Source organism: Salmo trutta, chromosome 25 (genome assembly GCF_901001165.1).
Source record: "Salmo trutta chromosome 25, fSalTru1.1, whole genome shotgun sequence".
Taxonomy (NCBI): domain Eukaryota; kingdom Metazoa; phylum Chordata; class Actinopteri; order Salmoniformes; family Salmonidae; genus Salmo; species Salmo trutta.
Window position 1 is genome coordinate 4,031,785 of NC_042981.1, and position 27,372 is coordinate 4,059,156.

Sequence of the window (27,372 nt, forward strand, 5' to 3'; positions counted from 1 at the left end):
CCCCCCTTTTTTATGCTGTTGCTACTCGCTGTTTATAATCTACGTGTTGTCAGTTTAGCCGTAACCTACATGTACATATTTCCTCGACTAACCTGTTCACCCGCACATTGATTCTGCACCGGTACCCCTTGTATATAGTTTCCTTAATGGTATTTTATTGTATTTTTTTTTTTTTATCTTGCTTTAGTTATGTTTTTTTTAAATAGCAAATATTTTCTTAATGGGGAAAAAAAAATAAAAATCTGCATTGTTAGTTAAGAGCTTGTCAGAAAGCATTTCGCAGTAAGGTCTACACCTGTTGTATTCGACGTGTGTGACAAATTAAAATTGTATTTGACTTAATCTCCTCTCGGCCAGGAAATAGAAAAATATTAACACAACCAGGAAAAGGAGTCTGATGCAGATACATTAAAGACATTGTAATATGTTAGGTTGATTCTTGCCAAACTTTTTAAAAATGTTTTGTAGTCGAGACTGGTTCTGATAAGAAATTCAAACAAAATCCCGGAATTACAGATCAGATATCCTAGGGTTTGTGGGTATTAGAAAATATGCAAAACGTTAAGTGCTGTCAGTGTTGCATTTGTAACCTTTGACATGTTCAAGAAGACTCGCTCTTTGGAATGCATCTGGACAATGGACAGTGAAAAAGACTTGTGTTGAAATCAGTGCAGAGAGAACAGAGTTTTAGTCAGAAAGAAGGGCTGTTGAGCAGGTGTGGTAGATAGAAACACACTAAAGCAGTGGAGCTGAAGTCTGGACAGGATGTAGTCTAACTGTGGGGGAAAAAATGACACAAACTGGTTGATGCACACATTACAATGACAACAGTTGCAACAAGCTTACTCTGAATTGACCCAAAGACCATACTTAGAATGGTTCCTAATGGAAGACTAATTTCCTGTCTCCCCGAAGTCAATAGACTCACATTCTCTATACCTCAGAGAGTCAACAAGCCTACCAGAGATTCAACTCCTTCATTGTGTTCATTAGGGATACTGTAGCAAAACGTGCAAACGGTGTACCAATTAACCTAGTCTTTTTAGTATTCAGTGAAATAACGGGAAACATATATATATTTGTTTGTTTGACTTATTTGGATTAAGGGCTTAGACTTTGATTTGTGGATTGTGTAGATTCCCTTGGCCTCCTGTTAGTTAACACTTGATGCCTGGTCTTGCTGTAAAGAGACCTGAAATACAGCAAGATTATTGCTACACTTCATTTGTTTTCAGCGTTGAACGACGTTTCAATTGACAAGCCAAACTCCACTACCTTTACAAGCCTCTATAGAAGAACCTCTGATCTTCTTTGTTTGATATAAGAAGGCAAACAAGGATATCTCTTTTTTTTTTTTTAAATAAGACTTTTGCGTTGGTGAAAGAACCTACTATGATGGAGCATGTTTTTTTTTAGAAAATATATTTGGATTTTTTCCGGTTTTTTTTCTTCCCGAGATTAAGAGACCGTACATCAAGACTTGCTTTACTGAAACCAGTACTTCCTGTTTTGAACATGACGTTATTCTACCATCCAACTGTGAAGTGGACGTGTTTTGTTTGTTTTGAAGAGGACACTTCCACTAACGTTCTTAGCTGTTTCTCGGGACACCTGTGAGCCTCGGATAAAAAGGTATGCAAGTAAATGTGACTGAAATTCACAATCTAGTTTTTCTATTGATATTTCATATTTGTACAAATTTTGGTGAATTATGTTCAAATTTTTTAATAATTGCGTTTATTTCAACACTTAATAAATGAATGTAACCTAGCTGTTATTGTTTGGTCTGATAACCTTAAACATGTGTGTATTCACAGGTGATGTGTGTTTGCAGTCCCTAAAGCAGCGTGGTCATATCCCTTCTCTACTGTTTCAACTCTTCACAAATGAAAACATCTAATCGCCAAAAGGTTGATGCCAATATTATTTTTGAAGAATCAGATCATTGACTATTTGTGGCTTAGAAGATCGTCTTATTGGTGACGTCACCGTTATCCAATTCTTATTTGTGGAACTCACTTGTCCACTGGCACTAAACATGTTCGTTTCCCATCTAGTGGTGGAGAAGGAGGCCGTCTACAGTATGACAGGAGCAGTGGCTTTTTCCTTCCAGACGACTTGAGGATGCAACTTCTCAGTCGTGACGACGAGGTGGCCTCTCTGCTGGTGACGAGGAGGTGGCCTCTCTGCTGGTGACGACGAGGTGGCCTCTCTGCTGGTGACGACGAGGTGGCCTCTCTGCTGGTGACGACGAGGTGGCCTCTCTGCTGGTGACGACGAGGCGGCCTCTCTGCTGGTGACGACGAGGCGGCCTCTCTGCTGGTGAGTTCCTGACATTTTGTGGGTGGAGGTTTTTCATGTTCACTGTAGACTTCTATCAACATGGACCGACTAGGGAGAATAACTGCACCTACACAACTGTCTTCCTTAACTAGCTGCTTTTAGCAACGCTAGAATTTTATGTGCACGCTAGCATTGCTGGGAATTATTTAGCAAAAAACCTGAATAGTCCGCGGGAATTCCACAAGTTAAATAAAATTAAGTTTAAACTTATTCTGTCGATTGTCTGTAGTCTTGGTCCTTATGGGGGGGGGGGGTTTTCTGTTTTTTTTTTTTTTTTTTTGCAAACTAATTCCTAAATACTTACTAAAATCAGCTACTGTAAAACATATTTTCATGAGGCACTTATTTTTTGTCCTTCTCTAAATGTAACCTTTATTTTACCAGGGTGGGTCAATTAAGAACAAATGATTGTTTACAATGACGGCCTGGTAAGAGGTAAAAGGCCTCCAGTGGGGCAGGAAGTGGTTGATTTAAATCAGTTTTCCTTTTGATATTGTTTATTTTAACACAGATTTAGCAGATTTTCAGGCTAACTACCAAGCCAGACACAGAACTAATAATAATACAAATGTATTTATAAATACATTTCCCATGCTCAATGAGCATGTTATTTGTCTTTCCATTTGTGTCTCAATTTAAGATATCATACAGTTGGGCTGAATGGTTCTGTCTTCATCCAGGTGTCTAACAGTACCTGAAAGGAATCGCAATCCTCAAACACATCAAAACACTTCTCGGGCAGACTTGAAATTCCAGGCTAGCATTCACTTGTCGTAGAGATGGCCTCGTTGTCGTAGAGATGGCCTCGTTGTCGTAGAGATGGCCTCGTTGTCGTAGAGATGGCCTCGTTGTCGTAGAGATGGCCTCGTTGTCAGGATTTCCATACAAGGTTTTTTCACTCATTGTGAATTTGTACCAAAACAATTAATTCCATATATCCTTCAGGTGACAAATTAAATCATTATTTTAATCACAAGTGTCTCTCTTTCGTTGTTGTTTTCTTGATTGCCACTGTGGATGTATAATTTGTCTCATTTTATTCACAGATCCATACAAGATGGACGTGAAGTCTAAGATGGACGTGAAGTCTATTTCCATACAAGATGGATGTGAAGTCTGACTCCATCTTCAACCTGTGGATTTGCTCTGAGGATGTTGGACACCACCGTTGCGCCTTCAGCCACACTGATTTCCTGTCAGACTGGTTCTCTTTGAACTCCGTGCCCATGGGCTGACTAACCTGAACATTTACTACAACAGGAATACAAATGTTCATCAGACTCACCACACACGGTGGACAGACTACTCTCTAATTGGTTGTGAGTTGACAGGAAATAGACTGATCTGTTACGAGGGACTGCAAGTTGTGTAACAGAATAATACAGCCAGCTCATCTTCATTTCTATTCTATTAGACCTTCTGACATGTTGGTCTCTGTTGTTGGAACTGTCAGTCTTTGTTCTGGGCTTCAGTTTTCATCATGGTGGAGGCAGAATTGTAATCCTGATTAGATTATGGTTGTAAAGACTTCAGGATGTAGCCAGTACATTGAAGTCCACTCTCTAGATAATATAAAAATCCTGGGAGAGGGACCGTGCTTTCAGAAGAAAGATAACAGGACCTTGTTCAGCCCTTAACCTCCAAGGGACTTGTGTACAGGGAGTTTAATACATTATTTGATACAATCAGGGAATTTGACATACAGTATGGATTACGTTTTGAAAATTCAATGATCATTACATTTATTTTGTCATTTTTTTCCCCACATTTTATTGCACTGTAAGTGTTTGGCAGTTCTCATGGAAATGTGGATTTTTTTTTTTTTTACGTGTCTTACGAGTGGAAACCCTAGTACCCTCTGATAGGCTAGATCGAATAATTTCAGATCTGTGAACATTTCGTCTTTCAGAGGGTACGTTTACCTGATTATACCACAGTCTTTGAGTTTTACATGAATTCTAGTCTTATCAACAAAAACACATCCGGCATGGGCGCCAGATTTGTTTTGGGAAAAACGTTTTAATTTTGTTTTTTAAAAAATCCTATAATTCTACCATGTGGTTTATGACGTGTTCAAAGTCTGATTTGTATTGTATTCTTTGGGTTGGGGGGCCCCCTGGAGGTCAGGCAAGCGCCCTGCATGTCCGGTCAGTAATCCTGCTCTACTATATCGGGTTCACAAACTTTTTCTGCAAACAATTCCAAATTGACACTAGAAAATGGAGGGGACCCTACTTGGAGAAATTATAATCCCAAATTAACACTTCAGATTCACAGCTTTAGGTACCTCAGGCTGTCCCAACAACAATAATGACATGAAAAAGCGCATTCCGATAGTGTAAAAAAAGCATTAAGGACCCGATTCAATCAGATCTGCACATCGTCAGAGCTGTCAAATCCACAAGTGCTGCACGGAGTTGCATTAGCGTATATACACCTAAATAATTTTTGCTCTGCGAACTGGAATTTTAATTTTACAAGAAGAAGAAGGGGGGAAAAATCACCCAGATAATTGTTGCGATGGTTCCTTCACTACGGAAGCCCCTAAATGTGGGGGACATACTGAGCACAGGTTCATGACCGTCATATTTGCACCATTACTACAAAGAAAACGGCTTGTTTTCAACAACAACAAAATTGTGCTCCTACTTTTTCCCCTTGTAAAAAAAGGTAAAGGACTGCCTTGTTTACGTGTTCAAACACTGAAATGTGAGATGTAATCCTATACCCTGATTAAAATGATAGAACACCTCGTTCTTGGACGGTTTTTCAATTTGAGTGTAATTATTTCAATATAGCCTAGTTTTGAACTTCTAACAGGAATGAGACGGTTGTGACTTTGTGACAATTATGCAAGAGCAGTTGCTCACTAATCTAAAGGCTTTCAATGCAGTCCCACCGTCAAAACATCCGCTATTACTGGGTAACACTTGATCTTATTAAATCTACACCTGAAAGGTTGTATTCCACTTGAAGAACTACTTGAAAAAAATTGTGCTTCATTTGTTTGATAAAGATGACAGTTTTTCCTCAGGGGACCCAAGTACTGTATGTCCCTTAGCTGTACTCCATCTAGCCGAAACCAGAACACACAGAGTTAACTTAGATCCTGGTAACCCAGGATGGCTCTGGTCACCATAGAAACACTCAGAGGCCCTTCACCTATTTTATCCATAGTGATGGAATTAACTTGAGTGACGCTTTTTTTTCTTCTTCTGTTGAATAGTCCCAAAGAAATGTTTTTTTTGTAGATGTTCAATAACTGTCAATAACATTTAAACTAACTACTTACTAACCCTTATTCTTAACCTAACCGTAAACCTTAGCAAGCAGTTGCTTATCAACAGATAGTTTGTTGATAGTATGACCATCTGTAGAGCATCGGTGTGGGGCTATCCAAATAAAGACCTGAACATAGAAGGCAAGTTGGAATGTTTGACAGCAGGTTGACAACACGAGAGAGCCTGTTACACACCAGACATGGGGTAAAATACTATTCAAAATCATTTAAAATATTGTATCTGTGCTTGATTGAGCTTGCCTGTTGCAATGGGAACCGATAGAAAAGTCTCAAAAGTACAAACCACGCCCACCTCACACTCCAGGCATCCTAAAGCCAAGTAGTATTGGAACCCAGGTGTTACAAACCACGCCCACCTCACACTCCAGGCATTCTAAAGCCAAGTAGTATTGGAACCCAGGTGTTACAACGTCAACAAAACATAACTAGACAAATACCTCCATAAATTAGAGCAGTACTTGTTCTCTCCATGAACAAAGAACAAAGGGTCTGGCTGAGTGCTAAGAAAAAACTATTGGCCAATGTGCGTCTAGAATGTCTGCAGGCTGGCTAAACATTAACTTAGATCAAACATGAATTACGTAAATGACGACTGGCGATTAAACATACAGGATGTAGTGGCGGTATTTGACGCTTGTCGCACGTCACGCGGAAAGCCTTGTTGTTCTGGATACACGCAAGCATCCCCACACACACCATGTATTGTTGTCTTAGTCCGCAACGTAAGTGTCCCTTGAGTTTGTTTGTAGAGATGTGCCATCACAGCTGCTCACACACACCTTCCACTGATCAGCCTGACCAATATACCACACTCCTAATACACTGATCAGCCTGACACCAATATACCACACTCCTAACAGACACTAATCAGCCTGACACCAATACACCACACACTTTCCACTGATCAGCCTGACACCAATATACCACACACCTTCCACTGATCAGCCTGACACCAATATACCACACTCCTAATAGACACTGATCAGCCTGACACCAATATACCACACTCCTAGACACTGATCAGCCTGACACCAATATACCACACACCTTCCACTGATCAGCCTGACACCAATATACCACACTCCTAACAGACACTGATCAGCCTGACACCAATATACCACACACCTTCCACTGATCAGCCTGACACCAATATACCACACACCTTCCACTGATCAGCCTGACACCAATATACCACACTCCTAATAGACACTGATCAGCCTGACACCAATATACCACACTCCTAGACACTGATCAGCCTGACACCAATACACCACACTCCTAATAGACACTGATCAGCCTGACACCAATATACCACACTCCTAATAGACACTGATCAGCCTGACCAATTTACCACACTCCTAGACACTGATCAGCCTGACACCAATATACCACACTCCTAACAGACACTGATCAGCCTGACACCAATATACCACACTCCTAGACACTGATCAACCTGACACCAATATACCACACTCCTAATAGACACTGATCAGCCTGACACCAATATACCACACTCCTAGACACTGATCAGCCTGACACCAATATACCACACTCCTAGACACTGATCAACCTGACACCAATATACCACACTCCTAATAGACACTGATCAGCCTGACACCAATATACCACACTCCTAGACACTGATCAGCCTGACACCAATACACCACACTCCTAACAGACACTGATCAGCCTGACACCAATATACCACACTCCTAATAGACACTGATCAGCCTGACACCAATATACCACACTCCTAACAGACAGTGATCAGCCTGACACCAATATACCACACTCCTAACAGACACTGATCAGCCTGACACCAATATACCACACTCCTAACAGACACTGATCAGCCTGACACCAATATACCACACTCCTAACAGACACTGATCAGCCTGACACCAATATACCACACTCTTAATAGACTAGAACATTGCTGGTAACACTTTACACTAAGGCTGCCTTGATAATGGGTTTAGAATGGGCTTCTAAGTGTTTATATATGCACATTGCTGTAATTTGATACTATATGTTCATGTAAAGACAATATTAATGTCCCTTTCCAGGTAGATAAAGTGGTTTCTAACCATGATCTGTAAAATATAGTATTTTAAATCCCTTTTTTTCAGTGGGCAGACCAAAACCGTTTCTCTATTGCTGGACAAGAAAATCCTTGATTGGATTTTTGTAGAATATAGGTCAGTGGACACATGACTTCAGATGATTGCATCCGAACCAGCAGGAAAATTACATTTTGAGAGTTGGAAGGAGGTGAGTGACGCAGTGGAAATGTCTATTGTATTGAGGCCAGTGTGGAATCTTCACAGTTTGTTCTGAACATGTGTCACTCGTACAATTCCATAATAAAAGGCTACAAATTGTTTATGGTTGTTGGCCCATTTCAGAGAAGATACACACTGGCCTATAGAATACTGAGGGATACGTTACCATCGTATGCTATACATACCGAAACAACTGGACTGGACTGTTTCCTTGCTTTTACAACACCTTTGATCAGAACAAACCAGGTCTGACATCTGTACAGATTTGGGTTTAAGATAGGACCTTAGTTTTAATCATGCTTATCTTTACAATCTTTAAATGTCATTACATAAAAGACAGGAGATGAAAGACTCTCATACCAATGTTTATATGCTAATATGCTAATGTGAAGTTAATAATTTATTATACTTATACAGTAGTTCTCTAGATTAAGATTAGAAGACTAAACAAGGAAGATGTGCAAAAAATATTGATACATTACATACGACCAGGTATTCACCAGTGTATACAGACGATACATTACATAAGACCAGGTATTCACCAGTGTATACAGACGATACATTACATAAGACCAGGTATTCACCAGTGTATACAGACGATACATTACATAAGACCAGGTATTCACCAGTGTATACAGACGGTACATTACATAAGACCAGGTATTCACCAGTGTATACAGACGATACATTACATAAGACCAGGTATTCACCAGTGTATACAGACGATACATTACATAAGACCAGGTATTCATACATGTTACAATTCCTAACAGTTATAAACAGCTATAAATATATTAAATAAGAGTTTAAAAAAAAAACATCCATATCCATTCAAAATAACTTTCTCGATGTACTGCACGTTCACTAAAACATTGACAACATACAAAACAAGTCAAACTTTATCTACAAAAATAAACAAATCCATTTGTTCTTCCAGACATTCACAGAATGTGCAGTGTTTAGGCTGAGGGTACATAATCTGTAGTGGAAGCAGCGTCCTGTGATCTTATAAAACAACAAGATGCACCTACATTCAGATGCAGGCCCAATTTATGTCGTAGCAGATAGTCAAGGGGAGGGGGTCCCAAGAACATAATTATACAAATATTTACATTTTGGCAGTATCGGAGGTGGAACTGCGTTAAGAGACGTGAAATCCACAAGTGGCTCCTGGCATTATACCTAAAGCGACCGTTGTCATTGGCTGCACAGCGTAGCATTAAGAGAAATCCCATGCAGATTTGTTTACATGTTGGAACACTGGAATGTGTGATGTAATCTACACCTCCATTAGAACACTGGAATGTGTGATGTAATCTACACCTCCATTAGGGTGACAGAAATGTTTGACCGATTGAATCTAGGCCTAAGCCCCCCCCCAAAAAAATAATTAAACATATTTACTATATTAAACTAATTTTAGCTGAATTCCTGGTGATTTAACAGTCTTTAAAAAAAGCTGCCTGTTGGGCCTCCTGTTGCCAAGCCCAGTTATAGAGCATGCTGGTATGGCTGTACAGGTACAGATACATTTACATTACATTTAAGTCATTTAGCAAACGCTCTTATCCAGAGCGACTTACAGGTGTGGTTGTTCTGGTTCCCGACTAAAAAGCATGTGCTTGTGTTATGAGTTTACATGTCTTGGTCTTGGTCACCTGTCTGTCCAGGTGAGGCTGTGTCTACAGGTCTTGGTCACCTGTCTGTCCAGGTGAGGCTGTGTCTACAGGTCTTGGTCACCTGTCTGTCCAGGTGAGGCTGTGTCTACAGGTCTTGGTCACCTGTCTGTCCAGGTGAGGCTGTGTCTACAGGTGTTGGTCACCTGCCTGTTCAGGTGAGGTTGTGTCTACAGGTCTTGATCACCTGCCTGTTCAGGTGAGGCTGTGTCTACAGGTCTTAGTCACCTGCCTGTCCAGGTGAGGCTGTGTCTACAGGTCTTGGTCACCTGTCTGTCCAGGTGAGGCTGTGTCTACAGGTCTTGGTCACCTGCCTGTCCAGGTGAGGTTGTGTCTACAGGTCTTGGTCACCTGCCTGTCCAGGTGAGGCTGTGTCTACAGGTCTTGGTCACCTGCCTGTCCAGGTGAGGCTGTGTCTACAGGTCTTGGTCACCTGCCTGTCCAGGTGAGGCTGTGTCTACAGGTCTTGGTCACCTGCCTGTCCAGGTGAGGTTGTGTCTACAGGTCTTGGTCACCTGCCTGTCCAGGTGAGGCTGTGTCTACAGGTCTTGGTCACCTGCCTGTCCAGGTGAGGTTGTGTCTACAGGTCTTGGTCACCTGCCTGTCCAGGTGAGGCTGTGTCTACAGGTCTTGGTCACCTGCCTGTCCAGGTGAGGCTGTGTCTACAGGTCTTGGTCACCTGCCTGTCCAGGTGAGGCTGTGTCTACAGGTCTTGGTCACCTGCCTGTCCAGGTGAGGCTGTGTCTACAGGTCTTGGTCACCTGCCTGTCCAGGTGAGGCTGTGTCTACAGGTCTTGGTCACCTGCCTGTCCAGGTGAGGCTGTGTCTACAGGTCTTGGTCACCTGCCTGTCCAGGTGAGGCTGTGTCTACAGGTCTTGGTCACCTGCCTGTCCAGGTGAGGCTGTGTCTACAGGTCTTGGTCACCTGTCTGTCCAGGTGAGGTTGTGTCTACAGGTCTTGGTCACCTGTCTGTCCAGGTGAGGTTGTGTCTACAGGTCTTGGTCACCTGTCTGTCCAGGTGAGGCTGTGTCTACAGGTCTTGGTCACCTGTCTGTCCAGGTGAGGCTGTGTCTACAGGTTTTGGTCACCTGCCTGTCCAGGTGAGGCTGTGTCTACAGGTCTTGGTCACCTGCCTGTCCAGGTGAGGCTGTGTCTACAGGTCTTGGTCACCTGCCTGTCCAGGTGAGGCCGTCTACGTCACAAATGGCAACCTATTCCATATATGGTGCTCTACTCTTGACCAGAGCCGGTCAAAAGTTGTGCACTAAAATTGGGCAAGGGTTCTCAAAAAATGTTTGTGGGGCCGGGGACTCCTTTTTTTCCATCAGGGACCTCCTCATATTCAGAACACAACTCAAGTGAGATAAAAAAAAAGATCATACAAGGGGGGCGATAAATTGCGAACTTAAGCAACCATTCAAATGTAAACAGTTTCTCCCGGCTCAAAATGCGTATCAGCCAATTCATATTAATATTGTCGATTTACCTGCATGTGACAACGGTAAATAGCAGTTGGTCCCATCAGATAACACGCCACACATTAGCCTTATGCTAACCTTCCAGGTAGGTGGCTACATTTAGGTGTACACGTCTATGTAATATGATTATTAGGCAATAGCAGTGTGTTTGTGTGCAAGGCTAAAAGATGTAACTCCTTTTTGAATTAATTCTCAATCTTCATTTCCAGAACTTTTTGCCAGGATATAATTAGTGTCACCTGGTGAGGTTAGCATAGGGCTAAACGTGTGCGATTTTTATCTGGGACAAGCTACAATTTAATGTTCTGTCACGTGCAAGTAAATCAACGATTTTAATTTGCTGATCTCGCCGGATGAAACTGTTTTACATTTAAATGGTTACTTATGTTCACCAAGTATGGCCCCAAGGAGTTTTACTATGACTTTAGCAGTGCATGGCCGGGCGAACCAAGTCTTAAGCCCTGGGAAGGAACATTTTAAAGGCCCGTCACTTGGAATCGGAGAGAAAATTTAGCAGTTTTAAAAAAAATGTATTCTGTAATTCTACACATTTTGTCATGGGGCAGAGAGATGTTTTGTTGTTGGGTAACAATTAAGTAGGTTACTGTGATTGTTTCAAATAAAATGGTCAAAAAAATAAACAAAAATAGCTTCTTAGCAAAGAGCAATTTCTAAAGCAAGAATTTTGCTAGGACTGTCTGGGAGTGGTCTGAGTGGGGGGAGGGGAAAACTGAAAACGAGCTGTTATTGGTAGAGAGATTTGAAACTCTCTTTCTTATTGGCGCTGGAGGGGATGGCTGCGGTTTTACGTGCTCCTAACCAACTGTGCTGTTTTGTTCGTTTTTTTGCGTTGTTTGTAACTTCTTTTTTTGTTGTTGTAGTAGTACATAATGTTGCTGCTACCTTCTCTTATGACCCGAAAATAACTTCTGGACATCAGAACTGCGATTACTCCAGTCACCCAAGTCACAGACTGTTCTCTCTGCTACTTCATGGCAAGCGATACCGGAGCACCAAGTCTAGGACCAAAAGGCTCCTTAACAGCTTCTACCCCCAAGCGATAAGACTGCTGAACAATTAATCCAATGGCCACTGGACAATTTACATTGACACCCCTCCCCATCCATTTGTTTTTTACACTGGTGCTACTCACTGTTTACTATCTATGCATAGTCACTTCACTTCACCCCTACCTACATGTGCAAATTACCTTGACTAACCTGTACCCCCGCACACTAACTCGGTACCGTTACCCCCTGTATATAGCCTCGTTATTGTTATTTTATTGTGTTACTTTTGAATGATTTTTACTTTAGTTTACCTGTCAAATATTTTCTTAACTCTTTCTTGCACTGCACTGTTGGTTAAGGGCTTATAAGTAAGCATTTCACGGTAAGGTTGTTTTCGGCACATGTGACAAATAAAGTTTGATTTGATTAATTAATTTACTGCCTGGTGGTGTCTCCACACAGGCCAAAACTCCATCCCACCAAAACAGGATGAAATTGCAGGTCTTTTCAAACGGCTCTTACACTAAAAGGGCATTATCATAATTTTCACAATTTCACAGTATTATTCCAACCTCATATATAAAACATAGGAAAATCACATTTTTGACTGCATTAGGCCTTTAAGAACATAAATTGTAGGTTAATAATATAACATTGTATTACACACCATAAACTTATTCCATAGATCCATATGCGAAAATTTGTGTTTAACCTGTTGTTGTTAATAATATTCATAAGAAATGTTTGTTTTTTTAAATATATATTTTGAGATGTGGCCACGGACTCCTTGGACCCCACTTTGAGAACCCCTGAAATAGGGTGCCATTTTGAATGTAGGCTGTGTGAATTTCTACATCCTGTGTGAATTTCTACATCCTGTGTGAATTTCTACAGGCTGTGTGAATTTCTACATCCTGTGTGAATTTCTACATCCTGTGTGAATTTCTACATCCTGTGTGAATTTCTACAGGCTGTGTGAATTTCTACAGGCTGTGTGAATTTCTACAGGCTGTGTGAATTTCTACAGGCTATGTGAATTTCTACATCCTGTGTGAGTTTCTACAGGCTGTGTGAATTTCTACAGGCTGTGTGAATTTCTACAGGCTGTGTGAATTTCTACAGGCTGTGTGAATTTCTATATCCTGTGTGAGTTTCTACAGGCTGTGTGAATTTCTACAGGCTGTGTGAATTTCTACAGGCTGTGTGAATTTCTACATCCTGTGTGAATTTCTACATCCTGTGTGAATTTCTACAGGCTGTGTGAATTTCTACATCCTGTGTGAATTTCTACATCCTGTGTGAATTTCTACATCCTGTGTGAATTTCTACAGGCTGTGTGAATTTCTACAGGCTGTGTGAATTTCTACAGGCTGTGTGAATTTCTACATCCTGTGTGAGTTTCTACAGGCTGTGTGAATTTCTACAGGCTGTGTGAATTTCTACAGGCTGTGTGAATTTCTACAGGCTGTGTGAGTTTCTACAGGCTGTGTGAATTTCTACAGGCGTTTCAGGACCCGCTGAGTCTGTGCCATACAGCCACCACCTTCTCGGGGTGAGACATGCTGTCCCTCCACTGCTCTGCTGCTTCCTGCGTCGGGCTGTCGAAGCCAAGGTGAACCTGCAGAAAAATGTATGTTTGTTATGTAACTGGCCTGATCTTTCGAAACGCAAACACTCCACGTGGTTACTGGTGTGTGTGTGACCGCGAGATAGGCAGAGCGTTTATGTGCATGGATAGTGGCAAGAAGAAGAAGAAAACGAAGAAGAAAGTCATACAGATTCAGTACGTTAAGCCGTTATCACCTGTCCGAGGAAGTGTTTTCGTCTGACAGAGCGGCGGCTGTAGAGTTTGACTGACAGCAGGAAGCTCTGGTCCAGAGCTAAGGGGAAGTAGAAAGACTCAGTCCAAGTCAGCTGACCTCCGGAGGACTTCAGGGTGTGAGTCTTCTTCTTCATCACCACCCTGCCCAACTGCTGCATCTCTATCTTCACAAAGAACGCTGTTTCACAGACACAAGCGAAATGGTTACTCGTTAGCCTCGGGAAACCCAAGGTTTCTCACGTACCAGACGGGATTTGTAAGGATGGCCACTCAAGATTACTCGTCATTCAAATAATTTCAAATGTTTTCGAAGAATGATGTAGGTGGTCAGATCCAGACCTGAGTTCAAATACTATTAGATATATTTCTAAAACATTCAGTATTTGCTGCTGTAGCCTGCCCGGAGTGCCTGATGGTGACCAGGGTTGGCACTTGTTGGACTTTCCATTGGTTCTATTGCAACAGACAAGTTCAATTGAGCACAGCTACATTTAAAAAAAAAAAATGTAATAATATTTTGAACCCAAGTCTGGTCAGGTGAAGTAGACACCTACCCTGCCTGAGTGGTGCAGGGAGGTTCTGGGCAGCGAGGATCTGCAGTTGGATGCGTCCGTTAACAGGCTGGAAACAGGTGGCCAGGTGCAGCTCAGCGTGACACACCTGGAGACAGGATGGAGACGAAGAAGAGGAGAACTTCAGACACTGGAGACTGAATACATTTCTACAGTTTCAAACATTTTCTACCAACAACCTCATGTAAAACACACTGGTGCCATCCCAAATACCTGTACTTGGTTAGGTAGCTAATGCGGCGTGACAACAATGTGATTTGGAGGCATGGTAACGCCAGACTAGGTAGCGATGTAACAACAAGGTGATTTCCAGGTATGGTAACGCCAGACTAGGTAGATAAAATACTTACTGCTTCTGTGTCAAATCATTAAATCAAATGTTATTGGTCACATACACATGGTTAGCAGATGTTATTGGTCACATACACATGGTTAGCAGATGTTATTGGTCACATACACATGGTTAGCAGATGTTATTGGTCACATACACATGGTTAGCAGATGTTATTGGTCACATACACATGGTTAGCAGATGTTATTGGTCACATACACATGGTTAGCAGATGTTATTGGTCACATACACATGGTTAACAGATGTTATTGGTCACATGGTTAGCAGATGTTATTGGTCACATACACATGGTTAACAGATGTTATTGGTCACATGGTTAGCAGATGTTATTGGTCACATACACATGGTTAGCAGATGTTAATGTGAGTGTAGTGAAATTCTTGTGTAAGGACTCGAAGCGAGGTGACCATCTCTGTCGGCGCCATCTTGCGTTGTGGATTAGTTTGAAGGAGTACCAAGTTGAAGAAGATAGTGAAAACACCACATGGACATTTTTAGGAGTTAACCGAAAGGAATTTAATGTTCTGTGCTTGTTTGTGCTGTCTATGTGTACCATAAAGTCTATGTGTACCATAAAGTGGTAGACTAAATCATATGGTCGAACAACGTGCTGTTAGATGTCTCTTTTCTGAGAAAGCATAACGATGATTTGTGTCTGACTTCTGGACCACAGAATGTCCTCTCCCTCTCTCCGTCCCTCCTGAGGTTTGACCTACCACTGACTTCTGGACCGCAGAAACAGAACAGCACTCATTTATAATGTCATTTTCCCACATACTGACCTATTATCTGCCAAAGGGAAGGCCCTTTTCTGTTTCAGCATGACAATGCCCCCTTGTACAAAGCGAGGCCCATACAGAAATGGTTTGTTGAGATTGGTGTGGAAGAGCCCTGACCTCAACTCCATCGAACAACTTTGGGATGAATTGGAACGCCGACTGCCAGCCAGGCCTAATCTCCCAACATCAGTACCTGACCTCACTAATGCTCTTGTGGCTGAATGGAAGAAAGTCCCCGCAGCAATGTTCCATCATCTAGTGGAAAGCCTTCCCAGAAGAGTGGAGGCTGTTATAGCAGCAAAGGGGAAACCAACTCCATATTAATGACCATGATTTTGGAATGAGATGTTGGACGAGCAGGTGTCCACATACTTTTGGTCATGTAGTGTATAGTAGTTGTGCATCTGTAACTTTCTAACTAATCATTATTCACGATTCTATCCGTTACCATGGTAGCATCCACATTAATGTAGAAGTGTTTAGAAACATATTCTGTTCTTATTTACAATAAAAATTTACACCAAAATTATACAATAGTTTAGTTACCATTCATTTCTACTGGGCAAAAAAATGATCTGAAACACAACCAAAACAAACACAACCAAATGAATCCAACAAATTGACGTAATCATTGCGCGCTAGGAATATGGGACAAAATGCAAAGCTTTTGACGACTTTAATACACATAAGTGAATTTGTCCCGATACTTCTCGTCCCCTAAAATGGGTGGACTTCGGAGAAAAAGTGCTTTAATTTCTAAACGGTTCACCCGGCATGGATGGATGACAATACTCTCAAATTAAAGCTGACAGTCTACAATTTAACCTCAATAGTCATTGTATCGTTTCAAACCCAAAGCGCTGGATTACAGAGACAAAACAACAACAAATGTGTCACCATCCCAATACTGTTGGAGATCACTGTGCATGTCCTGTGTTATCACAACATTAAACACAATCATAACCGTATGTATCCCTAGAAAATACACATTATTTGTTTAAGCATAGTCTTTAAACACAATCATAAATTGATTCATGAGTACAAAGCTCAGGTCGCTCAGAATCACATGATGGCGGCATCCCAAAAGGCACCCTATTCCCTATTTAGTGTACTACTGTTGTCCAGGTTCCATAGGGCTCTGGTCAAAAGTAGTGCACTAAATTTCATTTTATTTAACCCTTATTTTACCAGGTAAGTTGACTGAGAACACATTCTCATTTACATTCCCTACATCATTCACTCCTTTAGACCCTATTCCCTATATAGTGCACTCCTTTAGACCCTATTCCCTATATAGTGCACTCCTTTAGACCCTATTCCCTATATAGTGCACTCCTTTAGACCCTATATAGTGCACTACTTTAGGTATATTGACTGAGAACACATTCTCATTTGCATCAACAACCTGGGGAATAGCAACAGGGGAGAGGAGGGGGATGAATGAGCCAATTGTAAGCTGGGGATGATTAGACAGCCGTGATGGTATGAGTGCCAGATTGGGAATTTAGCCAGGACACCGGGGTTAACACCCCTACTCTATGATAAGTGCAATGGGATCTTTAATGACCTCAGAGAGTCAGGACACCCCGTTTAACGTCCCATCTGAAAGACAGCACCCTACACTGGGCAGTGTCCCCAATCACTGCCCTGGGGCATTGGGATATTTGTATATATATTTTTTAAATAGGGAACAGGGTGCCAATTGGTACGCAACCAATGTTGCAACAGAGAAAGGGCTCTTAATCACATTCCCATTGCCAAGTGACACATTTCTCCTGCTTCTCTTTTCAGCAGACAGCCACTGCTTTTCAGCCAGGAGCATGACCTGTTTCAGCCACACGGCGGACATGTTGAGGCCTGACAACAACAATATGTCGAAGGACATTTCCTGTTACGGTAAGTACAGTCCATAACCTTTCTTAAACTTCCTGGACTGTGTATACAGGTGTAGGATCGTAATTTGATCACCCTGTTGCAGGCAAAATTTCCTGCAATGGAGGACATGTAAAACTTGTAGTGTTTCATGAGGTTTAAAAAGGTTTCTGAAGTTTGTAATTTCCACTTTGAAATTTCAGACTTGATTTTCCCTTATGAAAGCGGCATCAACCCCTTCAAAAATGTCCATTATAATTATAATCCACATTTCCTGTTGCCGTATGATTATTTTCCTGATGCAGCTCAAATTAACTGGCTCAAATTAAGATCCTACATCTGTACCTCAGATGGCTATAATATCCATTAAAAACATTTCACATTATTACACAAGGCTATTTCTAAAGAATATTATTGCATCAATTGCTTCTAACCGTGTCTAAATCACCTAACTTACGTTGCTACTACCATTAACCTCCACCAACAACTCTCCACATAATGAGCCTATAACCCCCATCAACAACTCTCCACATAATGAGCCTATAACCTCCATCAACAACTCTCCACATAATGAGCCTATAACCTCCACCAACAACTCTCCACATAATGAGCCTATAACCCCCATCAACAACTCTCCACATAATGAGCCTATAACCCCCATCAACAACTCTCCACATAATGAGCCTATAACCCCCATCAACAACTCTCCACATAATGAGTCTATAACCCCCATCAACAACTCTCCACATAATGAGTCTATAACCCTCATCAACAACTCTCCACATAATGAGCCTATAACCCCCATCAACAACTCTCCACATAATGAGCCTATAACCCCCATCAACAACTCTCCACATAATGAGCCTATAACCCCCATCAACAACTCTCCACATAATGAGTCTATAACCCCCATCAACAACTCTCCACATAATGAGCCTATAACCCCCATCAACAACTCTCCACATAATGATCCTATAACCCCCACCAACAACTCTCCACATAATGAGCCTATAACCTCCACCAACAACTCTCCACATAATGAGTCTATAACCCCCACCAACAACTCTCCACATAATGAGCCTATAACCCCCATCAACAACTCTCCACATAATGAGCCTATAACCCCCATCAACAACTCTCCACATAATGAGTCTATAACCCCCACCAACAACTCTCCACATAATGAGCCTATAACCTCCACCAACAACTCTCCACATAATGAGTCTATAACCCCCACCAACAACTCTCCACATAATGAGCCTATAACCCCCATCAACAACTCTCCACATAATGAGTCTATAACCCCCATCAACAACTCTCCACATAATGAGCCTATAACCCCCACCAACAACTCTCCACATAATGAGCCTATAATCCCCATCAACAACTCTCCACACAATGAGCCCACAGAAACGCTTTTTCCAAAAGATGCACAATTTTATCCACTGTTTCAAATACACACTCTTCATAGGATGGGTTAGTCTATTTCAGAAAGAGGGATACAACAAAAGGGAAGCTGTTATGTATGACTCTGTCTAAGGCCTGTGTTATCTAAGGGCTTGGTTGGGTGCCTTAAGAAACTGCAAATAAGCCAGTGAGTCACAGTTGGGCAGTAAAATGAAAGCAACAGCTGGGACCAGGATGATACTCCCAGAGGACAGGTTGGTGTTTAGAGGGATACTCCCAGAGGACAGGTTGGTGTTCAGACGGATACTCCCAGAGGACAGGTTGGTGTTCAGAGGGATACTCCCAGAGGACAGGTTGGTGTTCAGAGGGATACTCCCAGAGGACAGGTTGGTGTTTAGAGGGATACTCCCAGAGGACAGGTTGGTGTTTAGAGGGATACTCCCAGAGGACAGGTTGGTGTTTATAGGGATACTCCCAGAGGACAGGTTGGTGTTTAGAGGGATACTCCCAGAGGACAGAGTAGTGTTCAGAGGGATACTCCCAGAGGACAGGTTGGTGTTCAGAGGGATACTCCCAGAGGACCGGTTGGTGTTCAGAGGGATACTCCCAGAGGACAGGTTGGTGTTCAGCGGGATACTCCCAGAGGACAGGGTTGGTGTTCAGAGGGATACTCCCAGAGGACAGAGTAGTGTTCAGAGGGATACTCCCAGAGGACAGGGTTGGTGTTCAGAGGGATACTCCCAGAGGACAGGTTAGTGTTTAGAGGGATACTCCCAGAGGACAGGTTGGTGTTTAGAGGGATACTCCCAGAGGACAGGTTGGTGTTCAGAGGGATACTCCCAGAGGACAGGTTGGTGTTCAGAGGGATACTCCCAGAGGACAGGTTGGTGTTCAGAGGGATACTCCCAGAGGACAGGTTGGTGTTCAGAGGGATACTCCCAGAGGACAGGTTGGTGTTCTGAGGGATACTCCCAGAGGACAGGTTGGTGTTCAGAGGGATACTCCCAGAGGACAGGGTTGGTGTTCAGAGGGATACTCCCAGATGACAGGGTGGTGTTCAGAGGCATACTCCCAGAGGACAGGTTGGTGTTTAGAGGGATACTCCCAGAGGACAGGGTTGGTGTTTAGAGGGATACTCCCAGAGGACAGGTTGGTGTTTAGAGGGATACTCCCAGAGGACAGGTTGGTGTTCAGAGGGATACTCCCAGAGGACAGGTTGGTGTTCAGAGGGATACTCCCAGAGGACAGGTTGGTGTTCAGAGGGATACTCCCAGAGGACAGGGTTGGTGTTCAGAGGGATACTCCCAGATGACAGGGTGGTGTTCAGAGGGATACTCCCAGATGACAGGGTTTTCATCCACAAATTATAAATTCATTCAAGGTTTACACAAATACGTCCATTCAATAGAGTACTACACCAGAAAAACAAATGGTCCAAAACCCATGTCTCTACCATGTACAGTTCAAAAGTTAGACGTTTTATTCTGAGAATTGCTCATATTTAGATTGAATGGAATGTCGTCACAGGAAATGATGAAAAAGAGGTCGCAGCTGAATAGAACTCTGTTTCGCTGCTCCGAGGCAGAACGGTGCTAACTTCGAACGTCCACTGACAAGCTAACTAGTGGCTGCAGGTTCGTGAGTGAAAACTTGGTCTTTTTTCACAATGAAATCCACTGGATACAAAACAAGAACTTAATTTATAACAGTGCATTTGGGAAAGTATTCAGACCCCTTGACTTTGTCCACATATTCTTACATTACAGTTTTATTCTAAAATGTGTTAAATAGTTTTTTTCCCTCATCAATATACACACAATACCCCATAATGACAAAGCAAAAACAGGTTTTTAGAAATGTTTGCAAATGTATATATAAATAATGAATAAATGAAATTTACATAATTATTCAGACCTTTTACTCAGTACATTGTTGAAGCACCTTTGGCAGAGATTACAGCCTCCAGTCTTCTTGGGTATGACGCAACAAGCTCGGCACACCGGTATTTGGGGAGTTTCTCCCATTCTTCTCTGTAGATCCCCTCAAGCTCTGTCAGGTTGGATGGGGAGCGTCGCTGCACAGCTATTTTCATGTCTCTCCAGAGATGTTAGATCGGGTTCAAGTCCAGGCTCTGGCTGGGCCACTCAAGGACATTCAGAGACTTTCCCGAATCCACTCCTGCGTTATCTTGGCTGTATGCTTAGAGTCGTTGTGCTGCTGGAAGTAGGGCTGGGCGATATGGCCAAAATATTATATCACGGACGGCATGACGGTATTTGACGGTATTTTTAGTTTTTGAATATTAAAAGTTCTACATTTGCTTTTATGAGTAGTGAGTGATCCCAGGGTGCTTTATGTGTAGTGAGTGATCCCAGGGGGCTTTATGGGTAGTGAGTGATCCCAGGGTGCTTTATGAGTAGTGAGTGATCCCAGGGTGCTTTATGGGTAGTGAGTGATCCCAGGGTGCTTTATGAGTAGTGAGTGATCCCAGGGTGCTTTATGGGTAGTGAGTGATCCCAGGGTGCTTTATGAGTAGTGAGTGATCCCAGGGTGCTTTATGAGTAGTGAGTGATCCCAGGGTGCTTTATGGGTAGTGAGTGATCCCAGGGTGCTTTATGAGTAGTGAGTGATCCCAGGGTGCTTTATGAGTAGTGAGTGATCCCAGGGTGCTTTATGGGTAGTGAGTGATCCCAGGGTGCTTTATGAGTAGTGAGTGATCCCAGGGTGCTTTATGAGTAGTGAGTGATCCCAGGGTGCTTTATGGGTAGTGAGTGATCCCAGGGTGCTTTATGAGTAGTGAGTGATCCCAGGGTGCTTTATGGGTAGTGAGTGATCCCAGGGTGCTTTATGAGTAGTGAGTGATGCCAGGGTGGCAACACATACAGTTGAAGTCGGAAGTTTACATACACCTTAGCCAAATACATTTAAACTCAGTTTTTCACAATTCCAGACATTTAATCGTAGTAAAAATTCCTTGTCTTAGGTCAGTTAGGATCGCCACTTTATTTTAAGAATGTGAAATGTCAGAATAATAGTAGAGAGAATGATTTATTTCAGCTTTTATTTCTTTCATCACATTCCCAGTGGATCAGAAGTTTACATACAGTCAATTAGTATTTGGTGGCATTGCCTTTAAATAAAAAGGTTGGTGTCATTAAAACTCGTTATTCAACCACTCCACAAATTTCTTGTTAACAAACTATAGCTTTGGCAAGTCGTTTAGGACATCTACTTAGGGCAACATGCCGAGAAAAGACAAACTAGCTGTTTGCTGATTGTAAGAAACACAAACTAATAGTGTCATTATAGAACACTAGTGGATTTATATTAAGAAGCAAAGTGAAAACAGCATCGTTGTCATCAACATTGTTGCATTGACCATGCAGACCGAACGCAAGCAACCCTCATTTAGAACACTCGTGGGCGAGACACATCAAATACGCTCCTTGAGTGACAGGGGGCGTGGCTAGGTCACTGTGGAAAGCTGCACGGAGAGAAAGAACGAAGAGAGATGACTCAAGTAACAAAGTACTTTGGTGGAGTGCTGCAAAGATGGGTATCCTTCTGGAAGGTTCTCCCATCTCCACAAAGGAACTCTGGAGCTCTGTCAGAGTGACCATCGGGTTCTTGGTCACCTCCCTGACCCATTTTTACATGCTTTGGTGTGACTCGGTCGGGGATCAAACTCCACAAAGATCCCAATCTCAGGCCGGACCCTCAAAACCACAAGGCCACTGAGTTGAAAATGGACTTTCTAGTCATTCTATTTCTATGCTGTACAACTCTATACTCACAGTGGTCATGGAAGGGGGGATGAGCTCCATCCAGTGCTGTGTCTCCTCAGGGCCCAGCTGTCTGAGGGAGAGGACACACTCTGCCACCGTCCTCTTCCTGGGGTGGTGGGTCTGCAGACGGAATACCAGAGCACAGCAACGCAGCTGCTGCAGACGCAACGTAAACACAAAGGTCTCCATGAAGACTGTGTCCTGGGAGGGAGGGAGGGAGGGAGGGAGGGAGGGAGGGAGGGAGCAGAGATTAGGATGGTACTCCACTCTGACTAGTACCTGGTAGATTAGGACGGTACTCCACTCTGACTAGTATCTGGTAGATTAGGACGGTACTCCACTCTGACTAGTATCTGGTAGATTAGGATGGTACTCCACTCTGACTAGTATCTGGTAGATTAGGATGGTACTCCACTCTGACTAGTATCTGGTAGATTAGGACGGTACTCCACTCTGACTAGTACCTGGTAGATTAGGACGGTACTCCACTCTGACTAGTACCTGGTAGATTAGGACGGTACTCCACTCTGACTAGTACCTGGTAGATTAGGACGGTACTCCACTCTGACTAGTACCTGGTAGATTAGGACGGTACTCCACTCTGACTAGTATCTGGTAGATTAGGACGGTACTCCACTCTGACTAGTATCTGGTAGATTAGGACGGTACTCCACTCTGACTAGTACCTGGTAGATTAGGACGGTACTCCACTCTGACTAGTACCTGGTAGATTAGGATGGTACTCCACTCTGACTAGTACCTGGTAGATTAGGACGGTACTCCACTCTGACTAGTACCTGGTAGATTAGGACGGTACTCCACTCTGACTAGTACCTGGTAGATTAGGACGGTACTCCACTCTGACTAGTATCTGGTAGATTAGGACGGTACTCCACTCTGACTAGTATCTGGTAGATTAGGATGGTACTCCACTCTGACTAGTATCTGGTAGATTAGGACGGTACTCCACTCTGACTAGTATCTGATAGTTTAGGATGGTACTCCACTCTGACTAGTATCTGGTAGATTAGGACGGTACTCCACTCTGACTAGTATCTGGTAGATTAGGACGGTACTCCACTCTGACTAGTACCTGGTAGATTAGGACGGTACTCCACTCTGACTAGTATCTGGTAGATTAGGACGGTACTCCACTCTGACTAGTACCTGGTAGATTAGGACGGTACTCCACTCTGACTAGTACCTGGTAGATTAGGACGGTACTCCACTCTGACTAGTATCTGGTAGATTAGGACGGTACTCCACTCTGACTAGTATCTGGTAGATTAGGACGGTACTCCACTCTGACTAGTATCTGGTAGATTAGGACGGTACTCCACTCTGACTAGTATCTGGTAGATTAGGACGGTACTCCACTCTGACTAGTACCTGGTAGATTAGGATGGTACTCCACTCTGACTAGTACCTGGTAGATTAGGATGGTACTCCACTCTGACTAGTACCTGGTAGATTAGGACGGTACTCCACTCTGACTAGTACCTGGTAGATTAGGACGGTACTCCACTCTGACTAGTACCTGGTAGATTAGGATGGTACTCCACTCTGACTAGTACCTGGTAGATTAGGACGGTACTCCACTCTGACTAGTACCTGGTAGATTAGGACGGTACTCCACTCTGACTAGTACCTGGTAGATTAGGACGGTACTCCACTCTGACTAGTACCTGGTAGATTAGGACGGTACTCCACTCTGACTAGTACCTGGTAGATTAGGACGGTACTCCACTCTGACTAGTACCTGGTAGATTAGGATGGTACTCCACTCTGACTAGTATCTGGTAGATTAGGACGGTACTCCACTCTGACTAGTACCTGGTAGATTAGGATGGTACTCCACTCTGACTAGTATCTGGTAGATTAGGACGGTACTCCACTCTGACTAGTACCTGGTAGATTAGGACGGTACTCCACTCTGACTAGTACCTGGTAGATTAGGACGGTACTCCACTCTGACTAGTACCTGGTAGATTAGGACGGTACTCCACTCTGACTAGTATCTGGTAGATTAGGACGGTACTCCACTCTGACTAGTATCTGGTAGATTAGGACGGTACTCCACTCTGACTAGTATCTGGTAGATTAGGATGGTACTCCACTCTGACTAGTACCTGGTAGATTAGGATGGTACTCCACTCTGACTAGTACCTGGTAGATTAGGACGGTACTCCACTCTGACTAGTACCTGGTAGATTAGGACGGTACTCCACTCTGACTAGTATCTGGTAGATTAGGACGGTACTCCACTCTGACTAGTACCTGGTAGATTAGGATGGTACTCCACTCTGACTAGTACCTGGTAGATTAGGACGGTACTCCACTCTGACTAGTATCTGGTAGATTAGGACGGTACTCCACTCTGACTAGTATCTGGTAGATTAGGACGGTACTCCACTCTGACTAGTATCTGGTAGATTAGGACGGTACTCCACTCTGACTAGTACCTGGTAGTATGTTATCAGAGAAGATCACATTGTTTCTTCACTTACTTACTTGTAGATCCTAGTGGAGCAAAAAGTATCAACAGTGCAAATGGATAAATCCTGTTCTCACTTTATATACTGGCACTAACTGTTCAGGCCTGCAGCAGCTCAACAACAGAAACACTGCGCTCGACAAGAGGCTAAACTATCAGTGAGAAATAAAAGCCAGTGACGCGGTCAAGGAATGTAAGAGCTCAGAGGAGATCTCTCTCTCTCTCTCTCTCTCTCTCTCTCTGTCTATTTTCCTTGATCACATCTGATCCCGTACCCACAAAGTATCTTAGAGAATGAATGCTGATCTAGAATCTGTCCATATAATCTGATTCAATATGATCTAGGATCTGTCCATATAGTCTGATTCATTATGATCTAAAAGGCAAAACTGATCTTAGATCAGCACTCCTACTCAGAGACGCTTTGTGGATACATGCCCAGGTTAGCCAATGTAATGCCCAGGGGAGAGGACGGAAGGATGTTAAGTTGCCAGAGAGAATGACTTTTACTTTCTCCCAGACAGACATTTTCTCTCCATCAAACAGAAGGCCAATGTCTAAGATGTGAGCATGCCGCTTGGTAGCTAGAACTGCTGTTTGGATGTGAAGCTATCAGGTGACCAACCATCAGTGGTTCAGTGTTGTTAGGTCGGTCTAGGTTGAATATAGAGATGGTTGAGACAACGTAATAAATATCCTTGCAGGAGGTGTTCGAAAATAAACACATTCATTGGGAACTACCAGCTCCGTTGCTGATTCTAGAGGATTAGCATTGAAACAGTGACCAGCGTGACAGTAAAGCAGTTATTTTATGTGTAGGGTTAGTATTTCGCTGAAATTCACTACGGTTACGTTTATTTCCCACTTGGATGACACATTATCTGTACTGCTAACGTTTACTTCCAGTCGTTTTTGCTCTGGAGCTGCTGTGCCAATGAATCTGTTTATATTCGAACGCTCCGCATGGAATTATTAGGTTGTCTTAAGCCGTTCTTCTCCGACCTAGAGACGAGGTGAGGAAACGCTCGACAATCCTGATCCCAGATCGGTTTGTGCATGACAACCACCATAGGAGTTGACTATAGGCCTACAACTCAAACAGGTATGGGACCAGGCTAATGATAGTCTATCTTAGATGTGACTGGAGACCTAGTGTTGTACAGTAAATGGGTTTAGACTGGTGCCAGAACCGTTTGTGTTGTCTTTCCTACATCACTGACATCGCATGAGTTAACAAGACAGCACGAACAGATCTGCTACCAGGCTAACATGGGGTTGAGATGCGTTAAATAACTTACCGGAGAACCTTCCTTGACGGAGCTCTTGAACTGTACTGGTTTGCTCATAGTGATGATGCCTTTAAAGCTAATCTTCTGCTGCTCACTGCTGTTCTGAGCGAGGGACACATCCTTACACTGAGAGAAGGAGAGAAAGAAGACTTAGAAGTCCGGCTACAGAGGTAGATGTCCGGCTACAGAGTCAGAGGTACGACTACAGAGTTAGATGTCCGACTACAGAGGTAGATGTCCGGCTACAGAGTTAGTGGTCTGGCTACAGAGTTAGAGGTACGACTACAGAGGTAGATGTCCGGCTACAGAGTTAGTGGTCTGGCTACAGAGTTAGAGGTACGACTACAGAGTTAGAGGTCCGGCTACAGAGTTAGATGTCCGTCTACAGAGTCAGAGGTACGACTACAGAGTTAGATGTCCGACTACAGAGTTAGAGGTCCGGCTACAGAGTTAGATGTCCGGCTACAGAGTTAGAGGTCCGGCTACAGAGTTAGATGTCCGGCTACAGAGTTAGAGGTCCGGCTACAGAGTTAGATGTCCGGCTACAGAGTTAGAGGTCTGGCTACAGAGTTAAGATGTCCGGCTACAGAGTTAAGATGTCCGGCTACAGAGTTAGATGTCCGGCTACAGAGTTAGAGGTCCGGCTACAGCGTTAGATGTCCGGCTACAGAGTTAGAGGTCTGGCTACAGAGTTAAGATGTCCGGCTACAGAGTTAAGATGTCCGGCTACAGACTTAGAAGTCCGGCTACAGAGTTAGATGTCCGACTACAGAGGTAGAGGTCTGGCTACAGAGTTAGAGGTCCGGCTACAGAGTTAGAGGTCTGGCTACAGAGTTAGAGGTCCGTCTACAGAGTTAGAAGTCCGACTACAGAGTTAGATGTCCGGCTACAGAGTTAGAGGTCCGGCTA

General features: G+C 43.1%; 1 protein-coding gene and 2 long non-coding RNA genes across 3 annotated transcripts in view; 1 reads left to right on the plus strand and 2 right to left on the minus strand.

The window, feature by feature from the left end:
* Window positions 1-202: 202 nt before the first annotated feature.
* Window positions 203-5,116, plus strand: LOC115161872 (uncharacterized). Its single transcript, XR_003869443.1, has 4 exons — window positions 203-1,632; window positions 1,818-1,910; window positions 2,058-2,322; window positions 3,390-5,116. It is a non-coding gene; the product is annotated as an uncharacterized LOC115161872 (long non-coding RNA).
* Window positions 5,117-8,190: 3,074 nt separating this feature from the next.
* On the minus strand, window positions 8,191-11,660 carry LOC115161873 (uncharacterized). Its single transcript, XR_003869444.1, has 2 exons — window positions 9,626-11,660; window positions 8,191-9,584 (listed from the first exon to the last, which is right to left on the minus strand). It is a non-coding gene; the product is annotated as an uncharacterized LOC115161873 (long non-coding RNA).
* Window positions 11,661-12,482: 822 nt separating this feature from the next.
* Window positions 12,483-27,372, minus strand: part of LOC115161874 (tandem C2 domains nuclear protein) — a 25,946-nt gene continuing 11,056 nt past the window's right edge. Inside the window, exons 8-12 of the mRNA XM_029712684.1 lie at window positions 26,473-26,589; window positions 22,690-22,881; window positions 14,468-14,573; window positions 13,895-14,091; window positions 12,483-13,709 (exon numbers count right to left, since the gene is read on the minus strand). Of these exons, the coding sequence (XP_029568544.1) occupies window positions 13,599-13,709; window positions 13,895-14,091; window positions 14,468-14,573; window positions 22,690-22,881; window positions 26,473-26,589 (723 nt within the window). The 3' untranslated portion in view covers window positions 12,483-13,598. The remainder of the gene's footprint in view (window positions 13,710-13,894; window positions 14,092-14,467; window positions 14,574-22,689; window positions 22,882-26,472; window positions 26,590-27,372) is intronic.